Source organism: Falco biarmicus, chromosome 7 (assembly GCF_023638135.1).
Source record: "Falco biarmicus isolate bFalBia1 chromosome 7, bFalBia1.pri, whole genome shotgun sequence".
Lineage (NCBI taxonomy): Eukaryota > Metazoa > Chordata > Aves > Falconiformes > Falconidae > Falco > Falco biarmicus.
The window spans coordinates 67,253,221-67,275,936 of record NC_079294.1 but is presented as its reverse complement, the minus strand read 5'-3'; the positions used below and the strand labels follow the sequence as shown (position 1 = coordinate 67,275,936).

The following is a 22,716-nucleotide window of genomic DNA, read 5'->3' as shown; positions in this document are numbered from 1 at the left end:
ACTATTGTGTTGAACAGTGTTCTGGGGTGCTTCATCTTAATCTGAACACGTGGTTGAACGCTTTCACATTTCCTGTGATAGTACCTTGGTTTTTCAAGCAGCACAAAGTGTGGTTTGGGGCAGACATGTAAGTGAGGATCCTGGTTTTCTCCAGAAGGCAGTTCTGCTAAAAGCATCAGCTAAAAACCATTGACTTGGCAAATTCCAGTAACAGGGCATGGCACCACTCCATAAGTATTTAAATTGGACCTCACCAAAGGCTGTGGCCTGAAGAACCTCACACAAAGGTCTAACATGTGACTCAAATCCTTTTCCCTTTCTTTCAGACGGCCGCCCCATTGGCGTGGAGGGGATCCAGGTGCTGGGGACCGGAAATCTCATGATCTCGGACCTCACCGTGCAGCATTCTGGCATCTATGTGTGTGCTGCGAACAAACCTGGCACTCGGGTGCGAAGGACTGCACAGGGAAGGCTCGTTGTACAAGGTGAGCAAAGCCGGGGCTTGCAGAGCAGTGATGCTCTCTGCTCAGTCTCTACACATCCCCTGGGCATTGTGATGGGTTGTGGTGGACAGATGCTGACTTTGCTACTCTGGCAGTATCAGACAGAGCACTTCTTTTCTAGGCATGTGGTTTCCCGTGTGGGTGCATGTCTTCTGTGTCCCATGCAGGTGAATAGCAACCAGATATCATTCAACTGAGGCTGTAGCTGCATGGATTGCAATGGTTTCCCACCCCATCACAGGCATTTATTTGGCTTAACAGATGCCAGTTGTTACTTGTTATCATACTTGTACATCTCAGCAGAAAGCCTGGGCTGAATTAATTAGCCAAATTTGTCTCTCACACCTGCATGGTCATTAGTGATATGGGGATATGGGCACTGTTCTCATATTGGATGCCTCTGAATGACAGATATCACCCCTGCAGTGATATCCAGGGGTAGGTACCACTCACAGAGTATTGGTCTCCAACTGAAATAGCACCAGTAAGTCTAAAACCATTTCCAGAAAGTCAGTGAGACTGTTTTCTATAGCAGTTGACACTTTATCTGAGCCCCTTACCATGACGTGGGTAAACCACCCTTTGAGGGCCATGCCCAAGAGATGCGGGTCGCTCCCCTTCCCCGCAGCAGCTGTCCTGAAATACCACTTGTAAAGGGTGATTTAGCCCAGAGTAGAGATCAGCACTCAACCAAACAAATCCCCTCCACATGCTCCTGTGACCAGTCTCCATGGTGAGGGGAGCCAGGGAAGTATTTCAGAAGGCAAACCCAGCTGGCAGCGTGCTCTGAATGGCAGTAATCTGCCCCTGATTACAAGCACTCACCTCCTCTTCAAACTAGTCCACTTAAAGCATCTCGCACTCTCATCAGTTCATTCATTAACTATTGACTGATGATATCCTGAATCTAAAATTATACACCTCCTGCCAGAGTGAGCTAATTGAACCTTTCATGCTGGTGATGGGGAAAGTGCCCTGCTCTAGCCCTGACGCTCACCTGACAGGTCCTGGGAATCGCTGGTGGTGATCTGGCGTGGCACTGCTTGTGCAGCAGCCGTTGGTCCCTGGGTGCTGGCATCCTTTTTCCCCTTTGCCTTGGGAGCAGCAAGGAGCAATATAGAAAGGGTGCTTATACAGGGCTGCTTATGCCTCCTGAGTCCCAGGGGCTGATCAGATACGAGAGGAGGTGAAAACTCACTGTTTCTTTTGCTGTTGGATTTCTGGGTGAGCAATGCAACAAGGGGGCTTTGCCAGCTGGCTGGGGCTGGGCATACCTATGAGTCTCCTTATTAAGAAACACCAGCCCAGGCATTAAGAACAACTTCACTGTTCTGATACAAACCTTTTAGAGCTGCTGCAGGACAGCTCTGCACATGGTACATGTCGCAGAAGTCTACTAAACCCAAATGCCAAGCTGAGTCCAGAAGGCAGGCAGGCAGAGCCAAAAGAAGTGACTTGGAAAACCTATGAGGTTGTAAAAACACAGCTACTGAATACTGTTGACTGCTTCTGTTAGCAACTGGACGAGAGGGGGGAAAGTAGCACAACTTGTCATTGCTACAGATCGGCGGGTTTTAGTCTCTTTGGAGATTTGAACATCAGCTCCTGAGCAGCTGGTCTAGTGCTGAAGTTCATCTGGGGTAGAATTACTCTGGATTTTCACTCAGGGAACCAAGATGAGGATTTATCCCTAAAATGTAATCACAGGGCCATTGGAGTCCAGCCTTGCTGTGGAAGAGGCATGCTCCTATGTTCAGCATTAACAGAGAAACTGGCAGTGGTTTGGAGAAGTGTGGCCAGTGCGTCCTTGGTATAGCCCTTAGACATGAGCTGTAGTGTCCAGGCCCCCAGCCTGTGTTGCCCATCCATAAAATGCTTCATGTTTTTCAGGGGGCTGTCATTCCCCAGGAAAGCTAATGGCAGACCATGGCTAGGCAGCTGGGCTGATCCCAGGTTTGCTCACCCTCCCTCTGGAAGCAGCTTTTCCTTCCTCTGAATCTCATTTTGCCTGAATTTTCCAGCTGAGAGGTACAAATGATTGCTGTTCAGGTTTGTCTGGGAAGAAAACAGCAATAATGACTGACATGGGAGACTGTGGGTTTTATCTTTGTCAGGATGTCAGCGATGCAAATTACATCCGTAAAGAGAATAAAAGCAAAGAGCGGGCTATCAAAAGCCTGGTTGGAGAGGAAGTTAGCACAGGGTTAGGACAATACAGCATCCTCAAAGCACGCAGGGCCAGGTACTTGCTGCCTTTATGCAGGGACCCTTGAAGTGCCTGGAGGCACAAATTAACTTGCCCCATGTCTTTTGAAGGAGGCATGTTTTATAGGTGGGAAACTGGGGGAGAAAGGGTGGTGTTTCCTGTTTTAAGGCAGGGACTTAGCAAGAGGCTGGGGCTGAGACCACATCCTTCCTCCGGCTGCCAGCAGTGGTCCTCACCCCCACCGCAGCAGCTGCGTGGGCAGAGGTGTCCTGGCACAGGGCTCTGCTCCTGCTCTGGCAGTAATGTCCTTTCCTATTGTAGGCTCTCCTTCAGATCATCTAATGCCATCTTATTATCTTCCTGGGAATTCCTCCTCCCTTCAGAGGAGAAGGCGTCGATCCCCCGCTCCCTCCCTCCCTGCCCTCCCCTGGCCATTTAGGCTCCTTTGATCTCTTTTGTAAGGTTCTCACACAAGAAAGTTTCCATTTTCTCTTCAGATCCCAGCACAGCTATTTGAATATTGCTTTGTGCTGGGCTGCAAATGAAAGTCTCACGGGGCGACTTGTCGAAGGGCCGAATGCATCGCTGGCTGAAACAGAGAGTGTGTGTGCGTGTGGTGCAAAGGAAGAGCAGGCTTCAGTGGCAAGGAAAAAAAATATATCAAAGCGCTTTCTCTCTACCTCCTGTGCAATCTTTTGTGCGTTATTATGTGTTTGGTGTCATAACAAACTGATGGGCTGTGAATGGCCAGATGGTCACCAGTGTTCTCCACTCCACGCTTCATTTCCTCCTGAAAGCTATGCAGAAAAATGAGATCCCATCTCATAAATGAGTGCCCATCTTAAGGACATGTTTTTGAAGGCTCTGCTGACAATGAATGCCTTGTTCGCCTTGCTTTTTGCTGGCAGAACCAGGCAGTGCTCCTCGGTCCACCAGATCCGGCCACCACTGTGCTTCCTGATGTGTCTTCCATCGTTCTTGCTTGCTGGCATTGCAGACCTTGGCTGTGGGGTTGAATTCAGCAGCAGATGTATTGCAGCTGCTGTGTTTTAGGCTCAGCTCTGTGGTACTTGGTTTGTCCTTGAATTTAGCCCTAAATTCATGCTGCAAAACTAGCTTCAGTATGTACTGCATGGGTCAGTGTGCCCCTCCAGAGCATCCTCACAGGAGCACACCAGTAGGTGATGTGGGAACATGTCCCACTGCTGCGGAGCTCCAGCCTGCATCTCACCAGGACAAGAAGTTCGTGATACCCACTGAGGGCTGATGAACAGCCTCCATGACAGCCTCTGGGGCGGTCTCTGCCTGTTTCCCAGGGGACGAAGACATGGGTTCCATCTTTAGCCCTAGCGATCGATCCCACCGGCTCTACAACTTAACTATTTCAGTTACTTACATAAGCATCTGGGCATCCTCTGTAGTCAGTAGAGAGAAGCCAAGTTGGCAGCAATTCTTCATCTTAAATCTCTTGTCATCTGATGCTGTGCTTAACTGACTTCCCCATTGACCTGTCTTCTCCTTTATAACCTTATTGTATGTTCCAGTAGCCTAATTTATGAGTTTTTCTTGTTTCCATGTTATTCTTCCTTCTCTTCACCCCAGCCTCCCTCCCTCATCCTGCCACTCTGGCTACTTGAGAATTAATGATGGCTTCATACTGAGGGGCAAGGAGCAAGGATTCATCTGGCACCGGTGCATCGACTCTCGGTGCTCCCCGCTCCCTAGGACAGCCTTACTCAGTGAGCTCAGGTGATGCAGTAGGCACCATGCTGCAAACGCATGGCAAGGGCATCAAAGCTCCCTGTCATCTTGGGGAACACACTGGTGGTTGGCCACTGCTGAGATGAGATGTCCCTAAAAGGATGAAGCCCTTCCAGGTCTGCCGTTACAACCTGCTGTACAGTGCATCTTCATGCTATCGCAGTTTGTTGAGCACAGTAAAAGCTATTGAAGCACTTCATTAAAGATGCTGGGGGTGGTATTAAGCATTACTGCTTTTTGATACCAATGTCACGCCTTTAAATATTCATTAAAACTGCATGATCCCCTCCCTCCCATTAAGTCCTGATTAATCAATGCTCTGGTTTCTTCATACTCCAGAAGCCAGAGATGGATCCTCCCCGCTCCTCCTTGCCAGGTTTGAATCCTCTGCTCTTAACAGTGATCTTCATTAATATCTTTGTTAAGATCTTCATGGAGGGCTGAAAAGTGCTTCCTCTTGCCACCTGGGATGGCCTTTTGGCATGTAGTACGGAAGGAGAGAGGTGTTCAGGCCACCGTGCTTCTGTGCAGGGTGAGATGAGCACTGACAAGATGCTCTATTAATTATGAGCGATGAGGCGGGTGGAGGGCTGGCAGCAGGCAGGTCTTGGCTGAAGGCAAGGTTTGACTGAAGGCAGGACTTTGCTTCTGTTCCTTTCCCACTAACCCAAGGCCAGAGGTAGCAAACTCTCAGTTCTGTCAAAATCAATTTGAAAGGGCAGGGAGAGGACCTGGGAGGAGGAGAGCAGGCATTCTTCTGTCCAGGAAAGGAGGCATTCGCCCCGAGACCACGCACCAGCAGCTGGCTCAGGACACCCTGCCTGGAGACACTGGTACAAACACTGGGATGGTCCAGGGTAGCAGAGGGGCATCTCCTTGCGGCAGTGTCCATCCCTGTGTTAAGATCCTGGTGGCACCCAGACCATGGTTTTTTTTCTGATGCTGTCAGAAACTGGTGGTGGGGTCAAGGAACCTTTTAACTTGATGGGTTACCACTGCAGCCTGGGCCCCTTTGACACTACAGCTCCATACTGCTGCTCTTTCTGCACCAAAAGGAGTAGGGTGAGACCTGAACGGGACAGAGCAATGCCCAGAGAAAGCCAGGAGGAACAGGACTGGCAGAGGAGCATCCCATGCCTTGCAGCAAGGGATGCCACGAAGCAGGGACATCTCAGCACAGTGGAGGTGGGAGCCGTTTGACAGAGTAGCTGCCTGCTCCCTAGAGAGTTTAAGCAAGTTAAACAGGTGCTGGGGTTTTGGTCTGGTTGTTTAGTGAGACAGCAAAGAGGAGGGACAGCAGAGGGGAGCAGGAACCCGAGGGGCTGTGGTCCTAAATAGCATCACTGGCGCTAAGCCAGCAGCCGCAGCTGCATGTTCGTTACCCCCGAGTCACACGCGACACCGCTCCAATTACTCCCTCTTGACACGGGCTAATAAGGGAGGATAAGGAGAGCCAGCGATTCCAGAAGGGTTACGCCGGATGCTTCATTCCATATTTAAACTTTGTTTCTGCTGGAACAAACAGCGGGCTTGAAATTTCGTGAGGCAGGGGGGGAGCCAGAGGCAAAGAGCCAAGAAGCAGGGTCTTTAATGAAGCTGCAGCGAGGCGCTGGAAGATGGCTGTGCCCTTCCTTGGCATCGTGGGTTTGCACCTGCGAGTATTGCGGGTGCAACTTGTGAGCCCAGATGAAAGCAGGGAGGTGCACAGCCACTTGCAAAATAATTGCTCCTGCAAAACTGCGCCAGCACAAAGCAGGGGGCGGGAGGTTAAGGAAGTCTTGAAAATCAAGTCTCTAATGCTCTCACTGTATGCCACAAAGGACCATTCAGTGCAGGGAAGAGGGGTTTTCCCCCTGTTTATCCATGCTTCCAACTTTTATTGAACCCATCCTGAATTTTGTTTTAATTTCTAAGTCTAGAGCGGGGACAATGTAGGAGGGAAATAACAGGACAAGGGATCGATTGGCACGTGGGGAAGTTTAGCAGGAGGTTCTGGAAATATGTACCCATTAGGTTGCTAAGATCAGGTTCATTAGTAGACCTCAGTGCTGACAGAAGTGGCCTGACAATAAACTCTGCCAGCGGACACCCCCAACTGCTAACATAAGACAGACCTGCCATGCTCCGCTTCCCTTTGATTATTAAAAATGAAAGAGGGGGCTTCTTTGAGGTAGATGGGCTCTTCCATGAATTTCGGTGTCTTTCTGCTTGTAGGACCTACAACATGCCTGCCTTTGCTCTTACACACAGGCACCCTTTGCTGCAGTTTGTCCTTGTTGCAGCAGTAGCAATACTCTTCCCTTGTGTGCACGCAGCTGGGGAAGAGCTTTATGGTGATAAAGATGCAGCAAACCACAAGGGGTTTTTTGGCCATGAACCACAGGGCTTGGCTCTTGCATAGCTGCTCCAACCTGCAGCCTGGCCACCCTTCAACACATTTTGCTGGACCAGTTTGCTCCCTTCTCCCATCCCTGCACCTCTGCTGGTGGCAGAGCCCACCAACTTCATGCTTGGAAAATGCCAGCAAGTGGCACTGAGTGTGTCTCCCTGGATAATCTTGCTTTTGTTGGAAAAATTAAACACTAGCCATCCATTATGTGATGCTAGTCACTAAATTCATTACCCCATGCCTCTTATCTATTTGTCTTCATTGTGGCTGCTGCCAGTTCCACCTGATTTTTGGTTTCAACAGCAATGTGGAATATATTTATCACTTTGTCTTTTGAAGCATAACTGCTTGAATAAACTCACCTACTTGGCAGTGTCTTTCAAGCCCTGCTTTCTGTAGGCTGATAGACTGGTTTATTCTGATAAACGATTTTAAATCTATTCTGAGATGCTGGGAAGGGGGAAATCACTTTCCATTTTAAAATGTTAAAGGTGAAAACACTTGGTTACAAGGTGAGGAGCAGTTACAGACATGGTGGAGTCCTCTGCCAAGCTTGGCAGGATCCCAAGGGTCCCAGGCTGCAGATCTGGGGTAAAAAAAGGCTCCCCAGTCTATTGCTACCGGGAGAGTCTGCAGCAAATCTGATACTTACTGGGGAAAGAACTGCCAGATTGCTCTGTGCACATCCATGCATTTCTTTCCATTTGCAAGCAGTTTGCTAATGCTGTACGGGCCCTCTGGGCAAAGACAGGGCATTGCTGTCATTCTGCCATTGATGAAACAGCAGATCTCCCCAACCACAAATACTATAATTGCCACATGTAGTGGCAGCCTTCCTTCCTCCCCGCTCTTCATACTGTCAATATGTGCTGGTTTTTGCAAGCCTCCATAGCAGAGGGCTTGTTTCTGCTGAAGTAATGGCCCTGCGTGGTGCCATGCACTAAGAAGGGTTACGCACACTTTCCATTTTAGGTGTGTGCAAATGGCCCGTGACTGCCAACCTTCCAGCCTGTTCCCCTAACAGGCAGAATGCATTTTTAAATAACCTTTGTCAGATATGGATTATTTTGCAGCATTGGGGCTGCTTTCAGTGGGAGAACGGGGAGAGGTAAGGGGGCTTAGACCTTGATGCTCTTTGCCTGAACCCTGCAGGACTCTCCTCAGCTCTCCATACTGAGCTGACCTTCAGGTGCCATCTATGAAGCCATGACTGCCAGGATGGGCAACTAAATTGCAACATTGCGTTGATTAGACACACCATCCAGACCATAGTTACCTGCAGCCTGTGCTGTGGGTTGGCTAAGTATCCCATATTCCCAGACAGACGAGGCTTATTGAAGCCCAAGCTACAGGGCTGCTCTTTGTACCAGGATAAAGTGGGGATCATCATGACTTTTCTTACACTCCTTCTTCCTCCTTGCAGCCCCCGCAGAGTTTGTGCAGCATCCCCAGTCCATTTCCAGGCCCGTGGGGACTACTGCCATCTTCACGTGTGTGGCCCAAGGGGAACCACCACCACAGATCACTTGGCTGAGGAATGGGCAGATCCTGGAGACCAGCGACCACATTAAACTGAAGAATAACAACAGGTAAGTCCTCGTGGGCTGGCCACTGGCGCTGCAGTGCGGGGTGGAGGGTACTGTGGGTCACACGGCTGGGTTGTGCCAGTCCCCAGCATCAGTCTGGAGTTACCACACATGGAGGACTGACATTGCCTGCCTGATGGTCCAGGGATAGCTGTCCCCGCAGGTGTAATTCTTGGGCAAAGAGCAAGTTAGCTCACGCAGGCTTCAGCTTTTGTTGGACAGTGTATTTGAGGCAGGTGTGTGCATGGTAGTTAATTTTGGACCAGTCGGTGAAGGCTGGCAGAGAGCAGTGGGGTGTGCAGCACGTCCTGGTGAGTTGTGCAAGCCCTGCTTTTGCCATAGCCCTGTGGTACTGGGCAATGGCTGACATGCTCAGAGCCAAGATGGGTATGAGTGATCCAGAGAGACTGCATGCTGCCTGAACGCCTTGAAAAGGAGTGCTTTAGAGCCAGCTTGGCTTCAGCAGCTGAGGTGGGTTGCTGTCACACATCCCTCGCAGCGATTAAGTGCTCCCTGACCCTGCTTTTGAGAGAGGCTGAATTAAAGGCCACTGTTTTGAACTATCTGGACTCCAGTGGGAAGGAGGGGTGGGAGAGATGTTGGCTTTCTTTCAGCATTAGCAAAGAGCTAATGTGAAGGTAGTGATGTTCAGAAGCAGATCTGTGGATTCAACTTGGGCTTTGATATACTAAAACACTGCTCTGGTCCTACTAGCTGCACTTTGTAGGCTTACATTTTAGCACTTACTGCTTTATTGTACCAGGACATCACCATTAGACTTTGACTGATGATGCAGGAACCCAGCAAAGGTTTCTTTTTTGTCCTGATCATCATCTGGGTGTTTCTGGAAGGACCAAATTTTGTCATTTGGCTGGCAGGGGCCACACTCACTCCGCAGTGGAGGAGTCATGCTTTCACCCCTGAACATTGACCTGCCTGGGTGTGCAAATGCAAATACATTTGAAATAGTATTTGTGTGGAAGCTGACTTCTACTAAACTTCAGCCTTTTATCTCACCAGGGAAGAGTGTTTTCTCTGAGTACTAAATGACTGCATTTTCATGTGGATAGGAATGTTTGCACTGAGGAAATGATATGGTGGGATGCACTTAGTGTGAAAATTACAAGTTGATGACATAGTTTCTATGGAAATAGCATGGAACAATATACTGAAAAATAATAGTGCCTGTGTTGTAAACCTCAGTTATTGGTAGAGATTTGTGCTCTATGATGTCATACAGCTGCTGTCTGTATTAACAAATGTGTCTCATGAATGCAACTACCCAGCCTTGCTGGAGGGTCCAGACCATCCGTTTAGACTGTTGGGAAGTGCTGTGCAGGCACCATGGCTTGTTCCTCAGGGGAGAAGAGTGGGTTTATTTTTCTAAGTTTCTATAATAATACGGCTTTTTGTTTTCATGTTTGAGGCTTTTTTAAAGCTTTTCAATATGAAGGATGGAAGGATGTGTGTTGCAAGAAGGATAAGATGTGAATTGTAAAAAAATCGTGGAGTCAGTGGAAGTTTTCTTTGAGCTGGAAGTTATTAGAGCTTCAGGGAACGTTGTGTGTGCTCATACAGATGCCACTCAGTCCAGGCTCCTGGTCTTCTAGTTCATTGCATGGGTTTCTGAGGAATGTCTGCCCTTACAGTATGAACAGAGCAGAAATGGGAGAAGGGAAATTAGTGCATCCCCTTTTATTGACCAGGAAGTGGAGTCAGAAGTGACCGAAGACTTTACAAGCAGTCATTAAATCCATGATAAACCTCATACTGCATCCAGCTCTGCCTCTTGCCCAAATGTCTTGCCTGTGAAATCATTCCTTGTCACTGTTTGAGGAAAGTCTTTGGTTATGGTCACGTCTCCTTGCCAGGTCCCTGTGCCTTGAGGTGTGCTACACGTGCATGTGAACCGCAACTTGGTGAACATTGCTGTAGTCGTTTTCTTATGGGAATCATTTAATGCAATTTAGCGTCAGTCTTTTTCCACCGTGAGCTAAATGATCAGATTACATTGCATCTGGCACTGGCTGAGGGAGCTCAGCCAGTTATGGGGGCTCAGCTGACACGTGGCATCTTCTCAAGCTATAGTAACACGATTGTAAAGCTGAGCCCTAAGGCCATCATAGTCAACAATGTTGAACTTTTGGCTTCTTTTCGCAGTAGTCTTGGTCTACTCTGACCCCCAACTTCAAGCAAGTGGCCATGCCTTGTGGTTTCCAAAGCTGTCAGTCTGAAAAATGCCCTCGCTGGTAGAGCAGGGCTGGGTGCTCCACGAATTGGAAGAAACAGATCAATGGGTGGGGGTTTTTCTGAGCTTTTTCAAGTTGTCCTTTGTTTCATTCTCATGGGCATGACTAAGTGCTGTAACCCACTTAGTTCCAGGCAGAATCAGTTTGCGATTATGCCCTGGATTTATCAGTCTATTGCACTTGGAAAATATTTGTCCGTGTAAAGATGGATCTTGAATCTACTAGTAATGAAGCTACTAAACTGCACTATGAGCTTTTTAATTAGATTACATGGTTTCCTAGAAAATTCATTTGGATTAAAACTCTGCTTAATATGGCAATAAAGGTCTGAATGCCCCCAAAGGGATTTTTAGAAAAAAAGAGTGAATCATCCCAAATCATATCATGTGCTAATTGATTGCAAAATGCATCATTATGAGCAACTTCATTCTGGTAAACAAACACAGCTAGAAGTGAGGTCCAGACCTGCAGAACATGGTGTGTTTGAGGTGCGGCTCTGCTCCTGCAAGCTTGAGGCACCACTCCGGTGGGCAGTAGTGTGTCTGCACAAACCCACAGGTGATGGGAAGTTCTGTCCATCAAACTATTGCTTCTCAAAGTTGTCAAGGGCCCTTTGGCATCTATGTCACCCCACGCTGTCTCTCGTATGCAGTATCTGCCAAGCCAAGGAGAGCAAACCCTCCAGATCAGGGGACTTCAGAGTCCATCATCGTAGAGATGGGACAGCAGCTTCAGGACTGGATTCACTGCAGATTGGATATGGCTGCTGGTATGACATCAGTCACTTGCTAAGCAACTTCCAGCCTTTCAGCACAGTAAAATAAGCCTCACAGGCTGTGACCGATAAACGTCTCTTCCCTTGTGGTCCCTCAGATGTGAATTCTCATCACCTGATGTGTTGACGGTTTCTGGGCACATTAGCAATTAAAGATCAGCCTTCTGCTGTGCCCTCTCCAGAGGTGGTTGTTATGTTTTGAAAATGCCAGCTGTGTGGGAACAAAATATCCAATCGATGATTAGCAAAAATCAAAAGCAGTTCTGGGATAGCGGATAATTGTTAATGAAAAATGCATGAAGGCTCAGGCGTAGGGAATTGTGGGGTTTTCCATTAAAAGCTGTGAATAAAAATCACTGAAGGAGCTGACGATGGGGCTGCCTTGCCATGGGTTGGGGATGGAGCTGATAGCTGTCAGGGTGATGCTGTACTGAACCGTGCTGTCAGATGGAGAGGCTGATGGAGCCTTTTTGACTTTGGTGAACCTGTTCCAGTGTCCAGCAGCCACAGGGTCTGTCCCTCTCTTGTTGATCAGAGATGCCATTTTGCCCATATTGTTCCTGGTATGATATGGATTGAGCATGAGAGGTGTAATGGGCATTTCCAGCAAAATTCCCACTCAGCATCACCAGCCCAGCCCGAAAATGAGTGTATCGCTGCAGGAGGAAGGGGCGGTTACTGAGGTAATCCTGGGCTTGTGTAAAATCTTGCTTTCTAGGGTACTGCTTCAAAATTTACAAGGAAGCATGAAATAGTACCCAAATTACTGCTCTGAAAGGTTTATTGCTTTTCTTCCTTTGACCCAATCAGGTTCAGGGGGGTAATTTTCAGCCTAGAAGTATATCACACTGTGGGGTTTATATTGCTGTAATAGCGAGGAACAAAGGCCAATATCTTCAGAGAAGGCAGGCTCTAAATATTGATTTTCCAAGAAGATTTTATTTACAAAATGGTAATTAAGGGACTTTGTTTTTTCCATGGGAAAAAGTCTTCGTTAGAACCTGGCCTCAGGTGGCATTTGCTCTCCTCAGTGACCTTTGCTTATGAACTATCTCCTTTTAAAATTCTTCCTCACTAGTTTGCACTTGTTTTAGTGCTCTGGGAATGACTCACTTCAAGGGCTGTGAATGTTTGAGGTTTGTCAGGAAGAATATTCCTCCATAAATAAACAAACTTCAAGACAACTTTGTTTTTCTTGCACTTTTCATGCTGCTTAATCCTAGTGCAGATACAGAGAGAGATATTCAAGCACAAACATCCAAGCACTTGGGACTAAACAGCCCTTTTGGTACCAAACCCAGGGAAACTAGAGCCTGTCATTCCCAAGGTGGTTTTTTTCTATAAAACCCACGTTAGCTCAGTGCAAAGAGAAGCAGATGGGTTTGTACCTCCCTTCATGGTGCACACACCCAAAATTTTGAATTTGTAGGGATTTGGACACCTTAAGGGAGAACAGACAAGCCTGCCGATAATTTATGCAGTAAGTTTGAAGACTGTTGGTGATTATGGGAAGGGTACCATAGAGCAAATCATATTTCGGTTCCCAGAAGCATGACAAATAAGTACATGGAGGACTGGGATGTGAACCAGCTGCTCCTGATTTAAGAATAATTTATGGGTTTGACTTTGTTTGGAAGACACGTGGAAATGGCCTTTGCAAGGAGAGTCTCTGCATGAGCACCAAAAACCTCACTAAGAAGTGGAGCATCAGCGTGATCCCGCCTTCCCTGCACCAAGCAGGGATCCTGTACTGGGATCACACAGACATATCCCATGAAAGAGATCTACAGCAGCCCAAGAGCAGCTGATGGAAACAGGCATCAGTCTCTCCTTCTCACGTGGCTGCAATTATTATGCTACCAAGTTGCCTGTGTAGTTTTTCTCTCTGTTGCTCCACTGAGCTGCTCTTGAAGTGCATCACCAGTTTGGGGTTTGAAGTGTTTTCTCAGGCTGTTGCATACAGCAAAATACATCTGCAGAGAATGGTCCTTACACAGGAGCCTTCAAGGCAGGACTAAGCCCATTGTGGGGCAGCCTGAAATCAGCCTCCCATGGATTAGGCTGGGTCTTTTTCCTCTCCAACACCCATGCCGCTTGTTGGGAAGAAGGTTTGGGGGACTTTCCATTGATCAGCACATAGCTCTCCCAGCTATCTGCATTAGCAGACCTACCAACATACGTAGGACTATCTATTTCATCTGCCTTCCCTTCCAGCAGCTTTTCCTGAGATGTTTTGTGCTTCTCTGTGGTCCTGCAGATGTAAAGACTTTTCTTCTCGTCCCTGGGACAGGATTCAGTTAAGTCTGCGATTGCACTTTCTGGCTCGTGCAAACAGATTGAGTGGCAGCCGAAGTGTTCACCAGATCATATAATAAGGAGCAGCCAGCTCTGGCTGTTGTCTCCTGCCTGTGCCAGGGTGCGCTTCCCAGCTCTGCAGGGATGGGAGGACACAGCTCCACCTTCCTCACCTGGGAAGACTCAGACCACCTCTGATGTGGACCAGAGCTGAACCAAGGGACCCAGCTACAGACTTCGGTGTTCGGTTGGATTGTGGAGCTGAGCCAACCACCGTTTGTCCCCAGTGTGGTGCCTGAGCAGTGGCCAGTTCCCAGAGGAGCTCAGTACATGTCATGTCAAGACAGTGCAAACCCAGGTGTCATGAAGCCAGCAAAGAAGGATCAGCATTTCAGGATGAAACGGTGCCACTGCTGTGCCTCCTGTAGCAAATGTGATGCTGTTTACATCATCCCATTTGCAGAAAACACACCGTACAGCCAAATCCCTGTCCTGCCGGACTCTATCCTCTCCCAGGGATATGAGAAGGAGCAACATCTCTAAACAGCTTTGCAGGCTGACAGTCTGCCAGCCCTTTCATCTGGCACCAGCAGGGAGGATGAGCTGGTTCCCTACTGCATGGTGCACCCTGCTGGGACCCGCAGCATCCCTCCAGAAACCGCTCCTGGGTCTGTAAGCACAGAATCAAGGTGGGATCCTGGACAGTGGCCTTCAGTACCTGTTAAATATAAACCGGTTTGTATGGAAAGGGTTCCTTCTCCTGCATAGCACGACGCAATGTCACCTAGGAAGCCCTGCGTGATATTTAATTTTTGGAGGTGTAAGAACACACTTATAGAGGGCTGGGGATGATACGCACTGTCGCTCTGGGCTGTTGAGTATCACTCTTCAAGCTTTGCACCTTATTCTCAGCCTGCATGAGCCAACCTCCTGCAAAATACAGGGCATTTCTGTAAAGCCGCCAACAACCAGCACTGGAGGGAAAAATGCTCCTTTCCAGCACAGCACCTGCCAGCAGCCCAGGAGCGGTTCATTTGACACAGCGTGGCACAAGACGACCCATAACAAATGGAGGCAGAGCAGGGCATGGGGACGGGGCATCTGAATGCAGTGCTGGTGGCTTTCTGTAGCTGCCAGCACTTAAAATGCTCTCCCCGCTAGCCACAGCCTGCTCTCTGCATTAATTTCATCACACTCCCTCTTTTGTGCGCCTGTGTGCGCGCGCATGCTGATATCCTTCCAGATGGGCCCCTCTTCTTTGTGCTGTTGAATCGATGAAGAGGCTTCCTTCAGTTCTCAGACTTTTTCAGAGGAGCCTTTGGAAAGCCGATCTCCGGTCACTGGCCCAGACCCTTGACCCGAGCCTGATCAGTCATCCTGATTGCCTATGAACTGGGAAGACAGCTTGGGAATACCATGGCTTTCGAGCAGCGGAGGCTTCTTGCTTCAGCTCAGCCGGGTGTGAATCTGCAGTGGCTCCTCTCCCCACTTCCATCAATGCCTGTCAGGGCATTGTGCAGAGATGTGATGGAGCCCTCGGCTCGCTGAGCGGCTTTGGTGACCAGCAGAAAGCCTTCTGGCATCTCGCCTTGTCTGACGTGCTCACGGCGCTGCCAGTCTGGCACTCGCGGGAAAGTTTTCCAACAGCAGATGTCCCAAAGTGACAGATTTTTTTCCTGTTGACGGGAAGAAATAAAAGGACACTGCATATTTCAGATGGTTGATGCACAGAGACGCTCTGTGCCTCTTCACAGGGCAACTACATATTTTCCTTTTGTTTGAGCTTCCTTAAAAAAAAAGAAAAAGGCAAAAAGCAGCAAAACCTGGGAAAGCTGCACTGCCCCTGCCATGCTGCATCCTCCGCATCCCAGGGTGTGATGTGGTGGGTGAAAGCAGAAAGAATTTGTCAGTAGTTAAGCCAAAAGTGGATGCACAGCAGAGGTATCCACTGGGATGATGCTGCAGTTCATGTTACTCACTGCCAGCTCCTGCCCTCCTGTCACAGCTACCAGTGTGCTTCAGTGCTCACGCCGGGGCTTGCAGGGAGCTCAGCAGCCTCCTCTAGAGCTGTGCCTGTGGGTGTTAGAGGGACTGACGGAGACAGAGAAAACTCTTATTCTCAGGAAGCTGGTGTTTAGATGCCAGGCATTCTGCTGTCAACTTCTCCACACTTGGTTTCTGCTCCTTTAGCAGGTTTATAGGCACAACCAAAAAGCCAGTTGTGTTATTGACCCTGTTGCCTGCGCATCATTCCAGGTAATGCGGTCCCTGGGAAATGGATGGCCAAGGCTCTTATTGCACGGTACATCAAAACACAGCCTTGTAAATCTCAATGAAAATGAACTTTTCAAAACCTGAAGCAAGTTTCCAGCTACCTGCCATGTTCGTTCTGAGGAAATTGATTTTATTTATTTCTTCTGACTTAACTGTGCATGACAGTGTTACCAGCTACCCTGGGGCCTCTGCAGAGAGGCAGCTGGGAAGGCTGAGACACTGCCCAGCTCCAGGTCCCAGCAGCCAAGTTCTGTCCTGCTCCAGGACCACTGGCATCCAGCATGTCATCTGTGTCGCACAAGAGGAGCTTTGCTCACCTCCCAGTCCTCCCAGGAGAAAGATGTTTCTCTCCATGTAAAACAAGTAAATACACTTGGAGGCAGTGGAGCCTAAATACTCCTCATTGTTGCTGGGCTGCTTTGTGCTTGGGAAGCTTAACGCCACTCTCGACTTGTGTGCCAGCCCGGCCTGGCTGCTCCTGGGTGCCCAGATGCACAGTGGCCACATGGAAATAATCCCTGCATTGATGGGGCAGAAGGAAGCACTGCTGCTCCTTCCACACATCTGCTTTGTGCAGAGCTGCAAGTACAGCTTTCAGATGGCGTAATCCTGCCTTCTGCCATCTGTCCTCACAGGAATCAGCCCTTGTTGACACAGTTGAGCCACACATCGGGTCCTTCCTCCTTGTGCCCCCCTCCCTGCTCTGCCTTTCACCTTCCATTTAATCAGATACATTGAGCCCGTGGCTATGAGAGGAGCTTAGGGCTGATTCTCTAAAATCACCATATCAGCTGAAACCATCACATTTGATATTCCATTTACAATGTTTCCAAGGAAACAAAGGCACAGGACATAAATAGATGACTGTTAAACATTTGCTCACTCACCATGGCCCTGATAATTTGCAAGGCAGAAATATGAATGTTAAATCAACAGCAATAATAAATTTTAATATAGGAAGACCAATATTTTGCTGCAATTAGAGGAAGCATTCGTTCTGACATACAGGCAGGTGATGGCAAGTTATTTATCATTTCTACTTTCCATGTACAATTTTTCATTTGCATAAAAGGCAGCTTTGATTATGACTCCCCAAAAGCCGTGAAATGCCCCTCACATCAGCAGGGGTGCTTGGGATTTACTCATGTGCAGTCAAGTCCCATGTCCACCTGGAATTCACCACAGGAGAAGAAAATAATTTATTTCTCCCTAGAAGTAAGCAGCGGATGTGGATTTGGTTAGGTTCAGGTAATTTCATACAGAAAAACAGCAACCAAAAAGCTTGCGTGAACTTTGGTGTAAGCCAACAAGATGATGCTGAAGCTTGAAGGCATCATGATCTCCCAAACGTTCACGCCAAGCCAGAAGCAAAACACAGTTCAAATGAACTGGGAAGAACTGGAGATACAGATGCACAAATAGGGGTTAATCAAGAGTGGGGCATATATAGGTGATGCTGTAAAATGGAAGCGGAGGCAGTGATGAGTTGTGTTTTATCCAGTGCTGGGGGGGTATATCCTGTAGCCTATCTATAGGACTAGTCAATCCCCACAATTTGCAGTAACAAATACAATTACGCTGCTATTTACAGTGGTGTCAAAGCTGTCACCAGGTTTAGGTGGTCCAGTCTGGGCCCCTACTGGACTTTCATTTCTGAAATTTTCCTGAAGGTGCCCTGTTTGTGAGAACAGCCTACGAGCACTAAGGGCGTTGTGAGCATATTTTATCATATCCTGAGCTGCTGCCTGAGGGCTGGTAAAAACATCTCTAATGTCAAAGGCTGCCTTTCCATTTCCAACTTGGAGCTGGGCACAGTGTAGTAAGACTCCCCACCCCATGTCTTGGAAGGGAGACACATTGGTTATTTATTTATGTGGCCTTGTGTCTGCTGGATAGTCACAAATTGAATCGTGTTGTTCCTGGCTCGGTTCTGAGGGAGGGCGCAAGCCCTGGAGAGAGCAGAGCTTTCATGGATGGGTCTCTGTCTGTGAACAAATGTTATAAGGAAAAGCTGTTTTGCATGCTGAATGGCAAGACAGAGCTAAGGTGTTACACAGTTATTTCTGAGTCAATATTTGCTGGTGTTTGAAAGACACTGGGCATTGTAACCCTTAGACTGGCCCTGAACTTGCTCTGGTTGTACATAACCGTTGCTGGAGGGTCATGCAGTGCACAAAGGGCCTTCAGTTCATGTGGCCACATGTACAAGGAGTCTGGTTGTCCCTGTGCCCATCAAGCCACTACACACCCCTCCCGGAGGTGGTGCGGAGATGGGCACTGTGCTCAAGAATGCAGCCGTTTGGGAAGCTGGTACATGGCTGGCTTTCCCCCCTCCTTTGGGAACGTTTTCCACCAGGGTAGCCAGTGCCTGTCTTTAACTTGGAGGCTGAAAATAGCATCTAAGCCTGATGTGGAGGCCCCCAAGAGCAGGTTGGAAGAACCATTCTGGTTGCTGCCCTGGCTGAGCAAGCCTTGATGTGCCAGCATCAAAAATGCGCTCAGAGGTTTTGCAGACAAAACCTGCATCTTGCTTGTAAGCTTTGGCTTTTGGCTCATGGTGATCATGTTTCTGAAAATGCAGAAGCAAGAGCTGAGGCTGTAACCCTGCTGGATAAGTCGGCTAATCCCAATGTTACCCTAAGACTGCTCTAATGTGCTATAATGCAATTAGAGCATCACCAGAGGGCTTTCTGGCTGTGCTTGATTAGACATGGCTTAGCAACTGTGTGCAGTGCCTTGATGGGTCTCACTGGCATGTACTGGAACTAAGCCAGTTAAAGCTGGTTTGGGTGTATGGATGGACTTGCCACAGAGCTATCTCTGTTGTGTGACTGGTATCTTCCTGAATTCAGGGCTTCAGATCCTGTCATTACCCGTCCCACCCTGTGTCCCCAGCTGCCTGTACTTGAACCACAGTCTCTGCAAGCTGAGACAGAGATACTCTGCCCAGTCATGGGATCTGGGGAATGACGCATCCACCTCCTGGGCTTTTCCTTCTCCAAAAGGACCAGCCCACAGCTTCCTGGAAACTTTCTGTGGAAACAGAGACATGTGGGGGGGCATGGCATGGCTGGAGGGGAGGGATGCCCACCACAGAGCACTTGGTGAGATGCTTGTCCCTCTCGTGTCCCCATGCAGCACTCTCTCCATCTATGGGATCAACCAGGCAGATGAAGCCATCTACCAGTGCATCGCTGAGAACAGCGCCGGCTCCACGCAAGCCAGCGCTCGCCTGACAGTCCTGTGGGCAGATGGGCTGCCCGGTCCTCCACAGAGCGTGAAGGCTGAGACAGTCTCTGCAACCACCATCCAGGTGTCTTGGAAAAAGCCTCTGCAGAACACCAAGGAGATCATCGGCTACGTGCTGCACATTCGGAAAGCTGCAGGTACAGTGCTCTACCCACTGCCCAGAGCATCCTCAGCCTTCCCATATTTTAGCAACATGGCCCACTAGGTAAACCAGGTCTGCACTGCAGTAGACAGTGCTTTCACCCGCGTTCTCCATCACCTCCCTGTTTCTGAAAGACAGACATGAGGCAGTAATGCTGCTGTAAATACCAAAAGGGTGGGGAGGGTTAAGCTGCATAGTCAAATCTTGCTGCTCACTTAGGTGCACACAGAAATGTAAGCAGAAAAGGATGTGGGTAGATACTCATCCTCCTTAGTGACCAAAGTTACTACTTGCAACATCTGTTTAGTCTCTTTGGTCTCTGCAAAGCCTAACGTCGCTCTGTTCTCTCTTTCTTTGCACTTCAGATCCTGTAGAGATGGAGTATCAGGAGACTGTTAGCAAGAGCACCTTCCAGCAGCTAGTGACTGATTTAGAGCCCTCGACCAGCTATAGCTTTTATATAAAGGCTTACACCTCCCGGGGTGCCAGCAAAGCCTCAGAAGTCACAGTGGTGAGCACGCTGGGAGAAGGTAAGGAACACTTTGCACTTGGACCATCAGATGCTGAAACCCACTGTGTGTAGCAGCAGCACGAGTCACCCCAATACCCACTCCAGAGCGCTTTGGCACACAGCTTGTGGTGTTGATGCTCCTTGTTCCTGCTCTTGCTCATGCTCTGGGATATTGTGTAAAACTCACTTGTATCATTACATGGGGGTCGACTGATTGACTTAAATGCGGCATTGCCTCTCACAGCTGATGTTGTAGCAGGGGGTGAGTGGAAGTCTGCCTGGTCTCGTGCGTTGAAGCTGCCCTGGGCTTTTCCTAAATTGCTTGCTAAATGCAGATTTCCTGCTCAAGCAGCATCTCAGCATCCTCCAGCAGCCCTGGTACTCACAGCTCTTACTTGATACGTGCCACGCTTTTTTAAATGTGTTTTTTTTCTGCTCTACCCTGGAAAATCACACTGAGCTGTCCTGACCTACAAATCCCTGCCTTGGAGCAGCCTTCCGTTTCAGTTAGAGCAATCTCCAAGGCTTTTCCTCTGACTTGGCCTCCCAGATGTGGCCACCAGTTAGCTTCCCCAGTAAGAAAGTGGGTGCTGTAATGCAGGACCCTTACAGAGACACCAGACAGAAACTAGAGCCCCAGTGTGATCTCTCAGCCAGCATTTTAGGAATGTTTTCCTAGAGGCTCACGTACCTCTCCAGCACCTCTGAATCTTGGCTCATCTCATATATGGAGACAAATTTCTTAGGAGCGTTGCATCAATCTCACGAGCACTCAATAATTACGAATTTGCAGCAGAGAGGACCTTGGGTGTGAGGATGTTATTTAGAATCAAATGGAAGAGTGTGTTGACTTCCAGTTGGGGGATCCAGTTTGCATTCTGTTTTCAGCCCTTGCAGATGTTTACTACAGCATTTAAACAACAACGCCAATAAATCCTCACCCTGCTGGGTTGTTACCCTGCAAATTTATTTTCCTTGGTACTCCACAGGGAATCAGTCATCCCTGGAGTTTGTTTTTCCTTCCAGTTTAGAGACAGAAGGATGGACTAAGGCAAAACTTGAAATGCTTTGACCCAATGCTCTGAGTTCAGCTACTGGAGCTATAAGCCAGCCATGCTTCATGGAGCTGGGTGTTTCTGCAGAAGTCCGGGTCAAGCGAGAGAGGAGTTTTTGTCATTATTGCCTTCAATCACGACAGGAATAGTTAGGTATCTGGTAATGGGATCATAAATTTCCTGGCTGTCTGAAGTTTCAAGGCATCGCTGTCCTGCTCTGCTATCCTTTAAAAAAGGCTTGTCCTGTGTAACAAAGCTTCAGCAGTTAGCTCCGTGTTCAGGATGGAGCTTGTCCATGTTCAGGACAAGCTGGCTTGGTTAAGATCACCCAACCCCAGCTTGTGTTTGCCCTGTAGGAAGATAAGAAGAGATTGAAAACCCCCAGTTCTAGCTTTGCTTCACTTGGTTGCCTGTTGCCTTCTGCTCACAGAGGAGAGAGGGGGTCAGAGAGCCAGGATCCAGTGGCTTTTGTCACCAAATTAAGGTTTCATTGCAGATCTGACTCTTCTCACAGCCAAGCCATTTCACCCTGTGCCTTCCCAAGGTGACTTCCCTGGCCTCGGGGAGCCCCTGGATCTGTGCTAACAGCCTCCAAAAGGGATGGGATTTCCACGACATGCTGTGTCTCGGCGTTTTCATCCTGCCTCAGCGCAACACACGTGAGATGTGCAGAGATGTGTGTGAAGCCCCATGGTGGCAGGACCCCACGTCACCGCACTGACATGTCTAGCCTGGCATGGAAAGGGCACAGGGGGTGAATCTGGCAGTCAGGGACAGCTTGGCGGAGCCAGGGCAGTGTTTGTCAGAGTGGTCAGCAGATATGCTGCCAGCTGGAGACTGGTCTGAGTGACCATGTTATACTGGTATTGTCTGGAGCAGGAATATGGTGAAGGTGCTGAGGAGCAGGGCAGCTTTTGGCTCAGGGAGGTCAGCTTTTCAGGGCTAGGAATATGCTGAGAATGCGCTTGGCTGAAACCTCCAATGCTTTCTAGAAGCACCATGCTCCTTCTTTTGTGCCGGTAATAATTTTGGATGGAAAGTAGAAGGGAAGAGTGTAGAGAAACTACCCAAGTGAACCTTGTCCTCCATAAACCTTTCTCATTAGGAAGGTCCTCCCATCTCCCCCCGTCATTCTCCCTCACGCCATTTCACAAATGCTGTGGTATTTTAAATCTCAAACTCTCTCTGCTTCATTAAGCAGCACACACTCCTTGTTCTTGTCTTTTAATGCTTTTTAGGGTTTTCTCCAGGACTTTTTGACATTTCTCTAGGATGAAGACTGTTCCTTTAGTCATCTTCGGCTAAAGACGCCTTCAAGAAGAAAGTTGAAATGACCTGGGGAAAATTCCAAACAGCACGGAAGAGGAAAACAAGTATCCCAGCCCTTAGCATGAGGGAGATGCCTCACTTATAGTAGATCCATATTATGTCTTATATATACTTCTGTGAAGCACCTATACACTGGTGTGTGTACATATATTTATACACACACAGAGATATACTCCATCTGTATACACTTATTTGTGTAATAACATTATAAACAGCACATGCATTCTGCGAGTGCATACATATAATCAATATTATACATATATATACTCAAAATTTGAATAAATACTATATATTCCATACTTTGAAGGAGAGATATTCTTGTGGTTTTTATTAAATGTAAGGCTCTGCAACCATAAAATAAAGCCAACTCTTCACAAATCAGGATGGCCCAC

At 48.4% G+C, this 22,716-nt stretch overlaps 1 protein-coding gene across 1 annotated transcript in view; it reads left to right on the top strand.

The window, feature by feature from the left end:
* IGDCC3 (immunoglobulin superfamily DCC subclass member 3) overlaps positions 1 to 22,716 on the top strand; it is a 112,271-nt gene that overhangs the window by 78,562 nt on the left and 10,993 nt on the right. The window contains exons 6-9 of the mRNA XM_056347662.1: positions 327 to 485; positions 8,283 to 8,448; positions 19,177 to 19,424; positions 19,795 to 19,959. Of these exons, the coding sequence (XP_056203637.1) occupies positions 327 to 485; positions 8,283 to 8,448; positions 19,177 to 19,424; positions 19,795 to 19,959 (738 nt within the window). The remainder of the gene's footprint in view (positions 1 to 326; positions 486 to 8,282; positions 8,449 to 19,176; positions 19,425 to 19,794; positions 19,960 to 22,716) is intronic.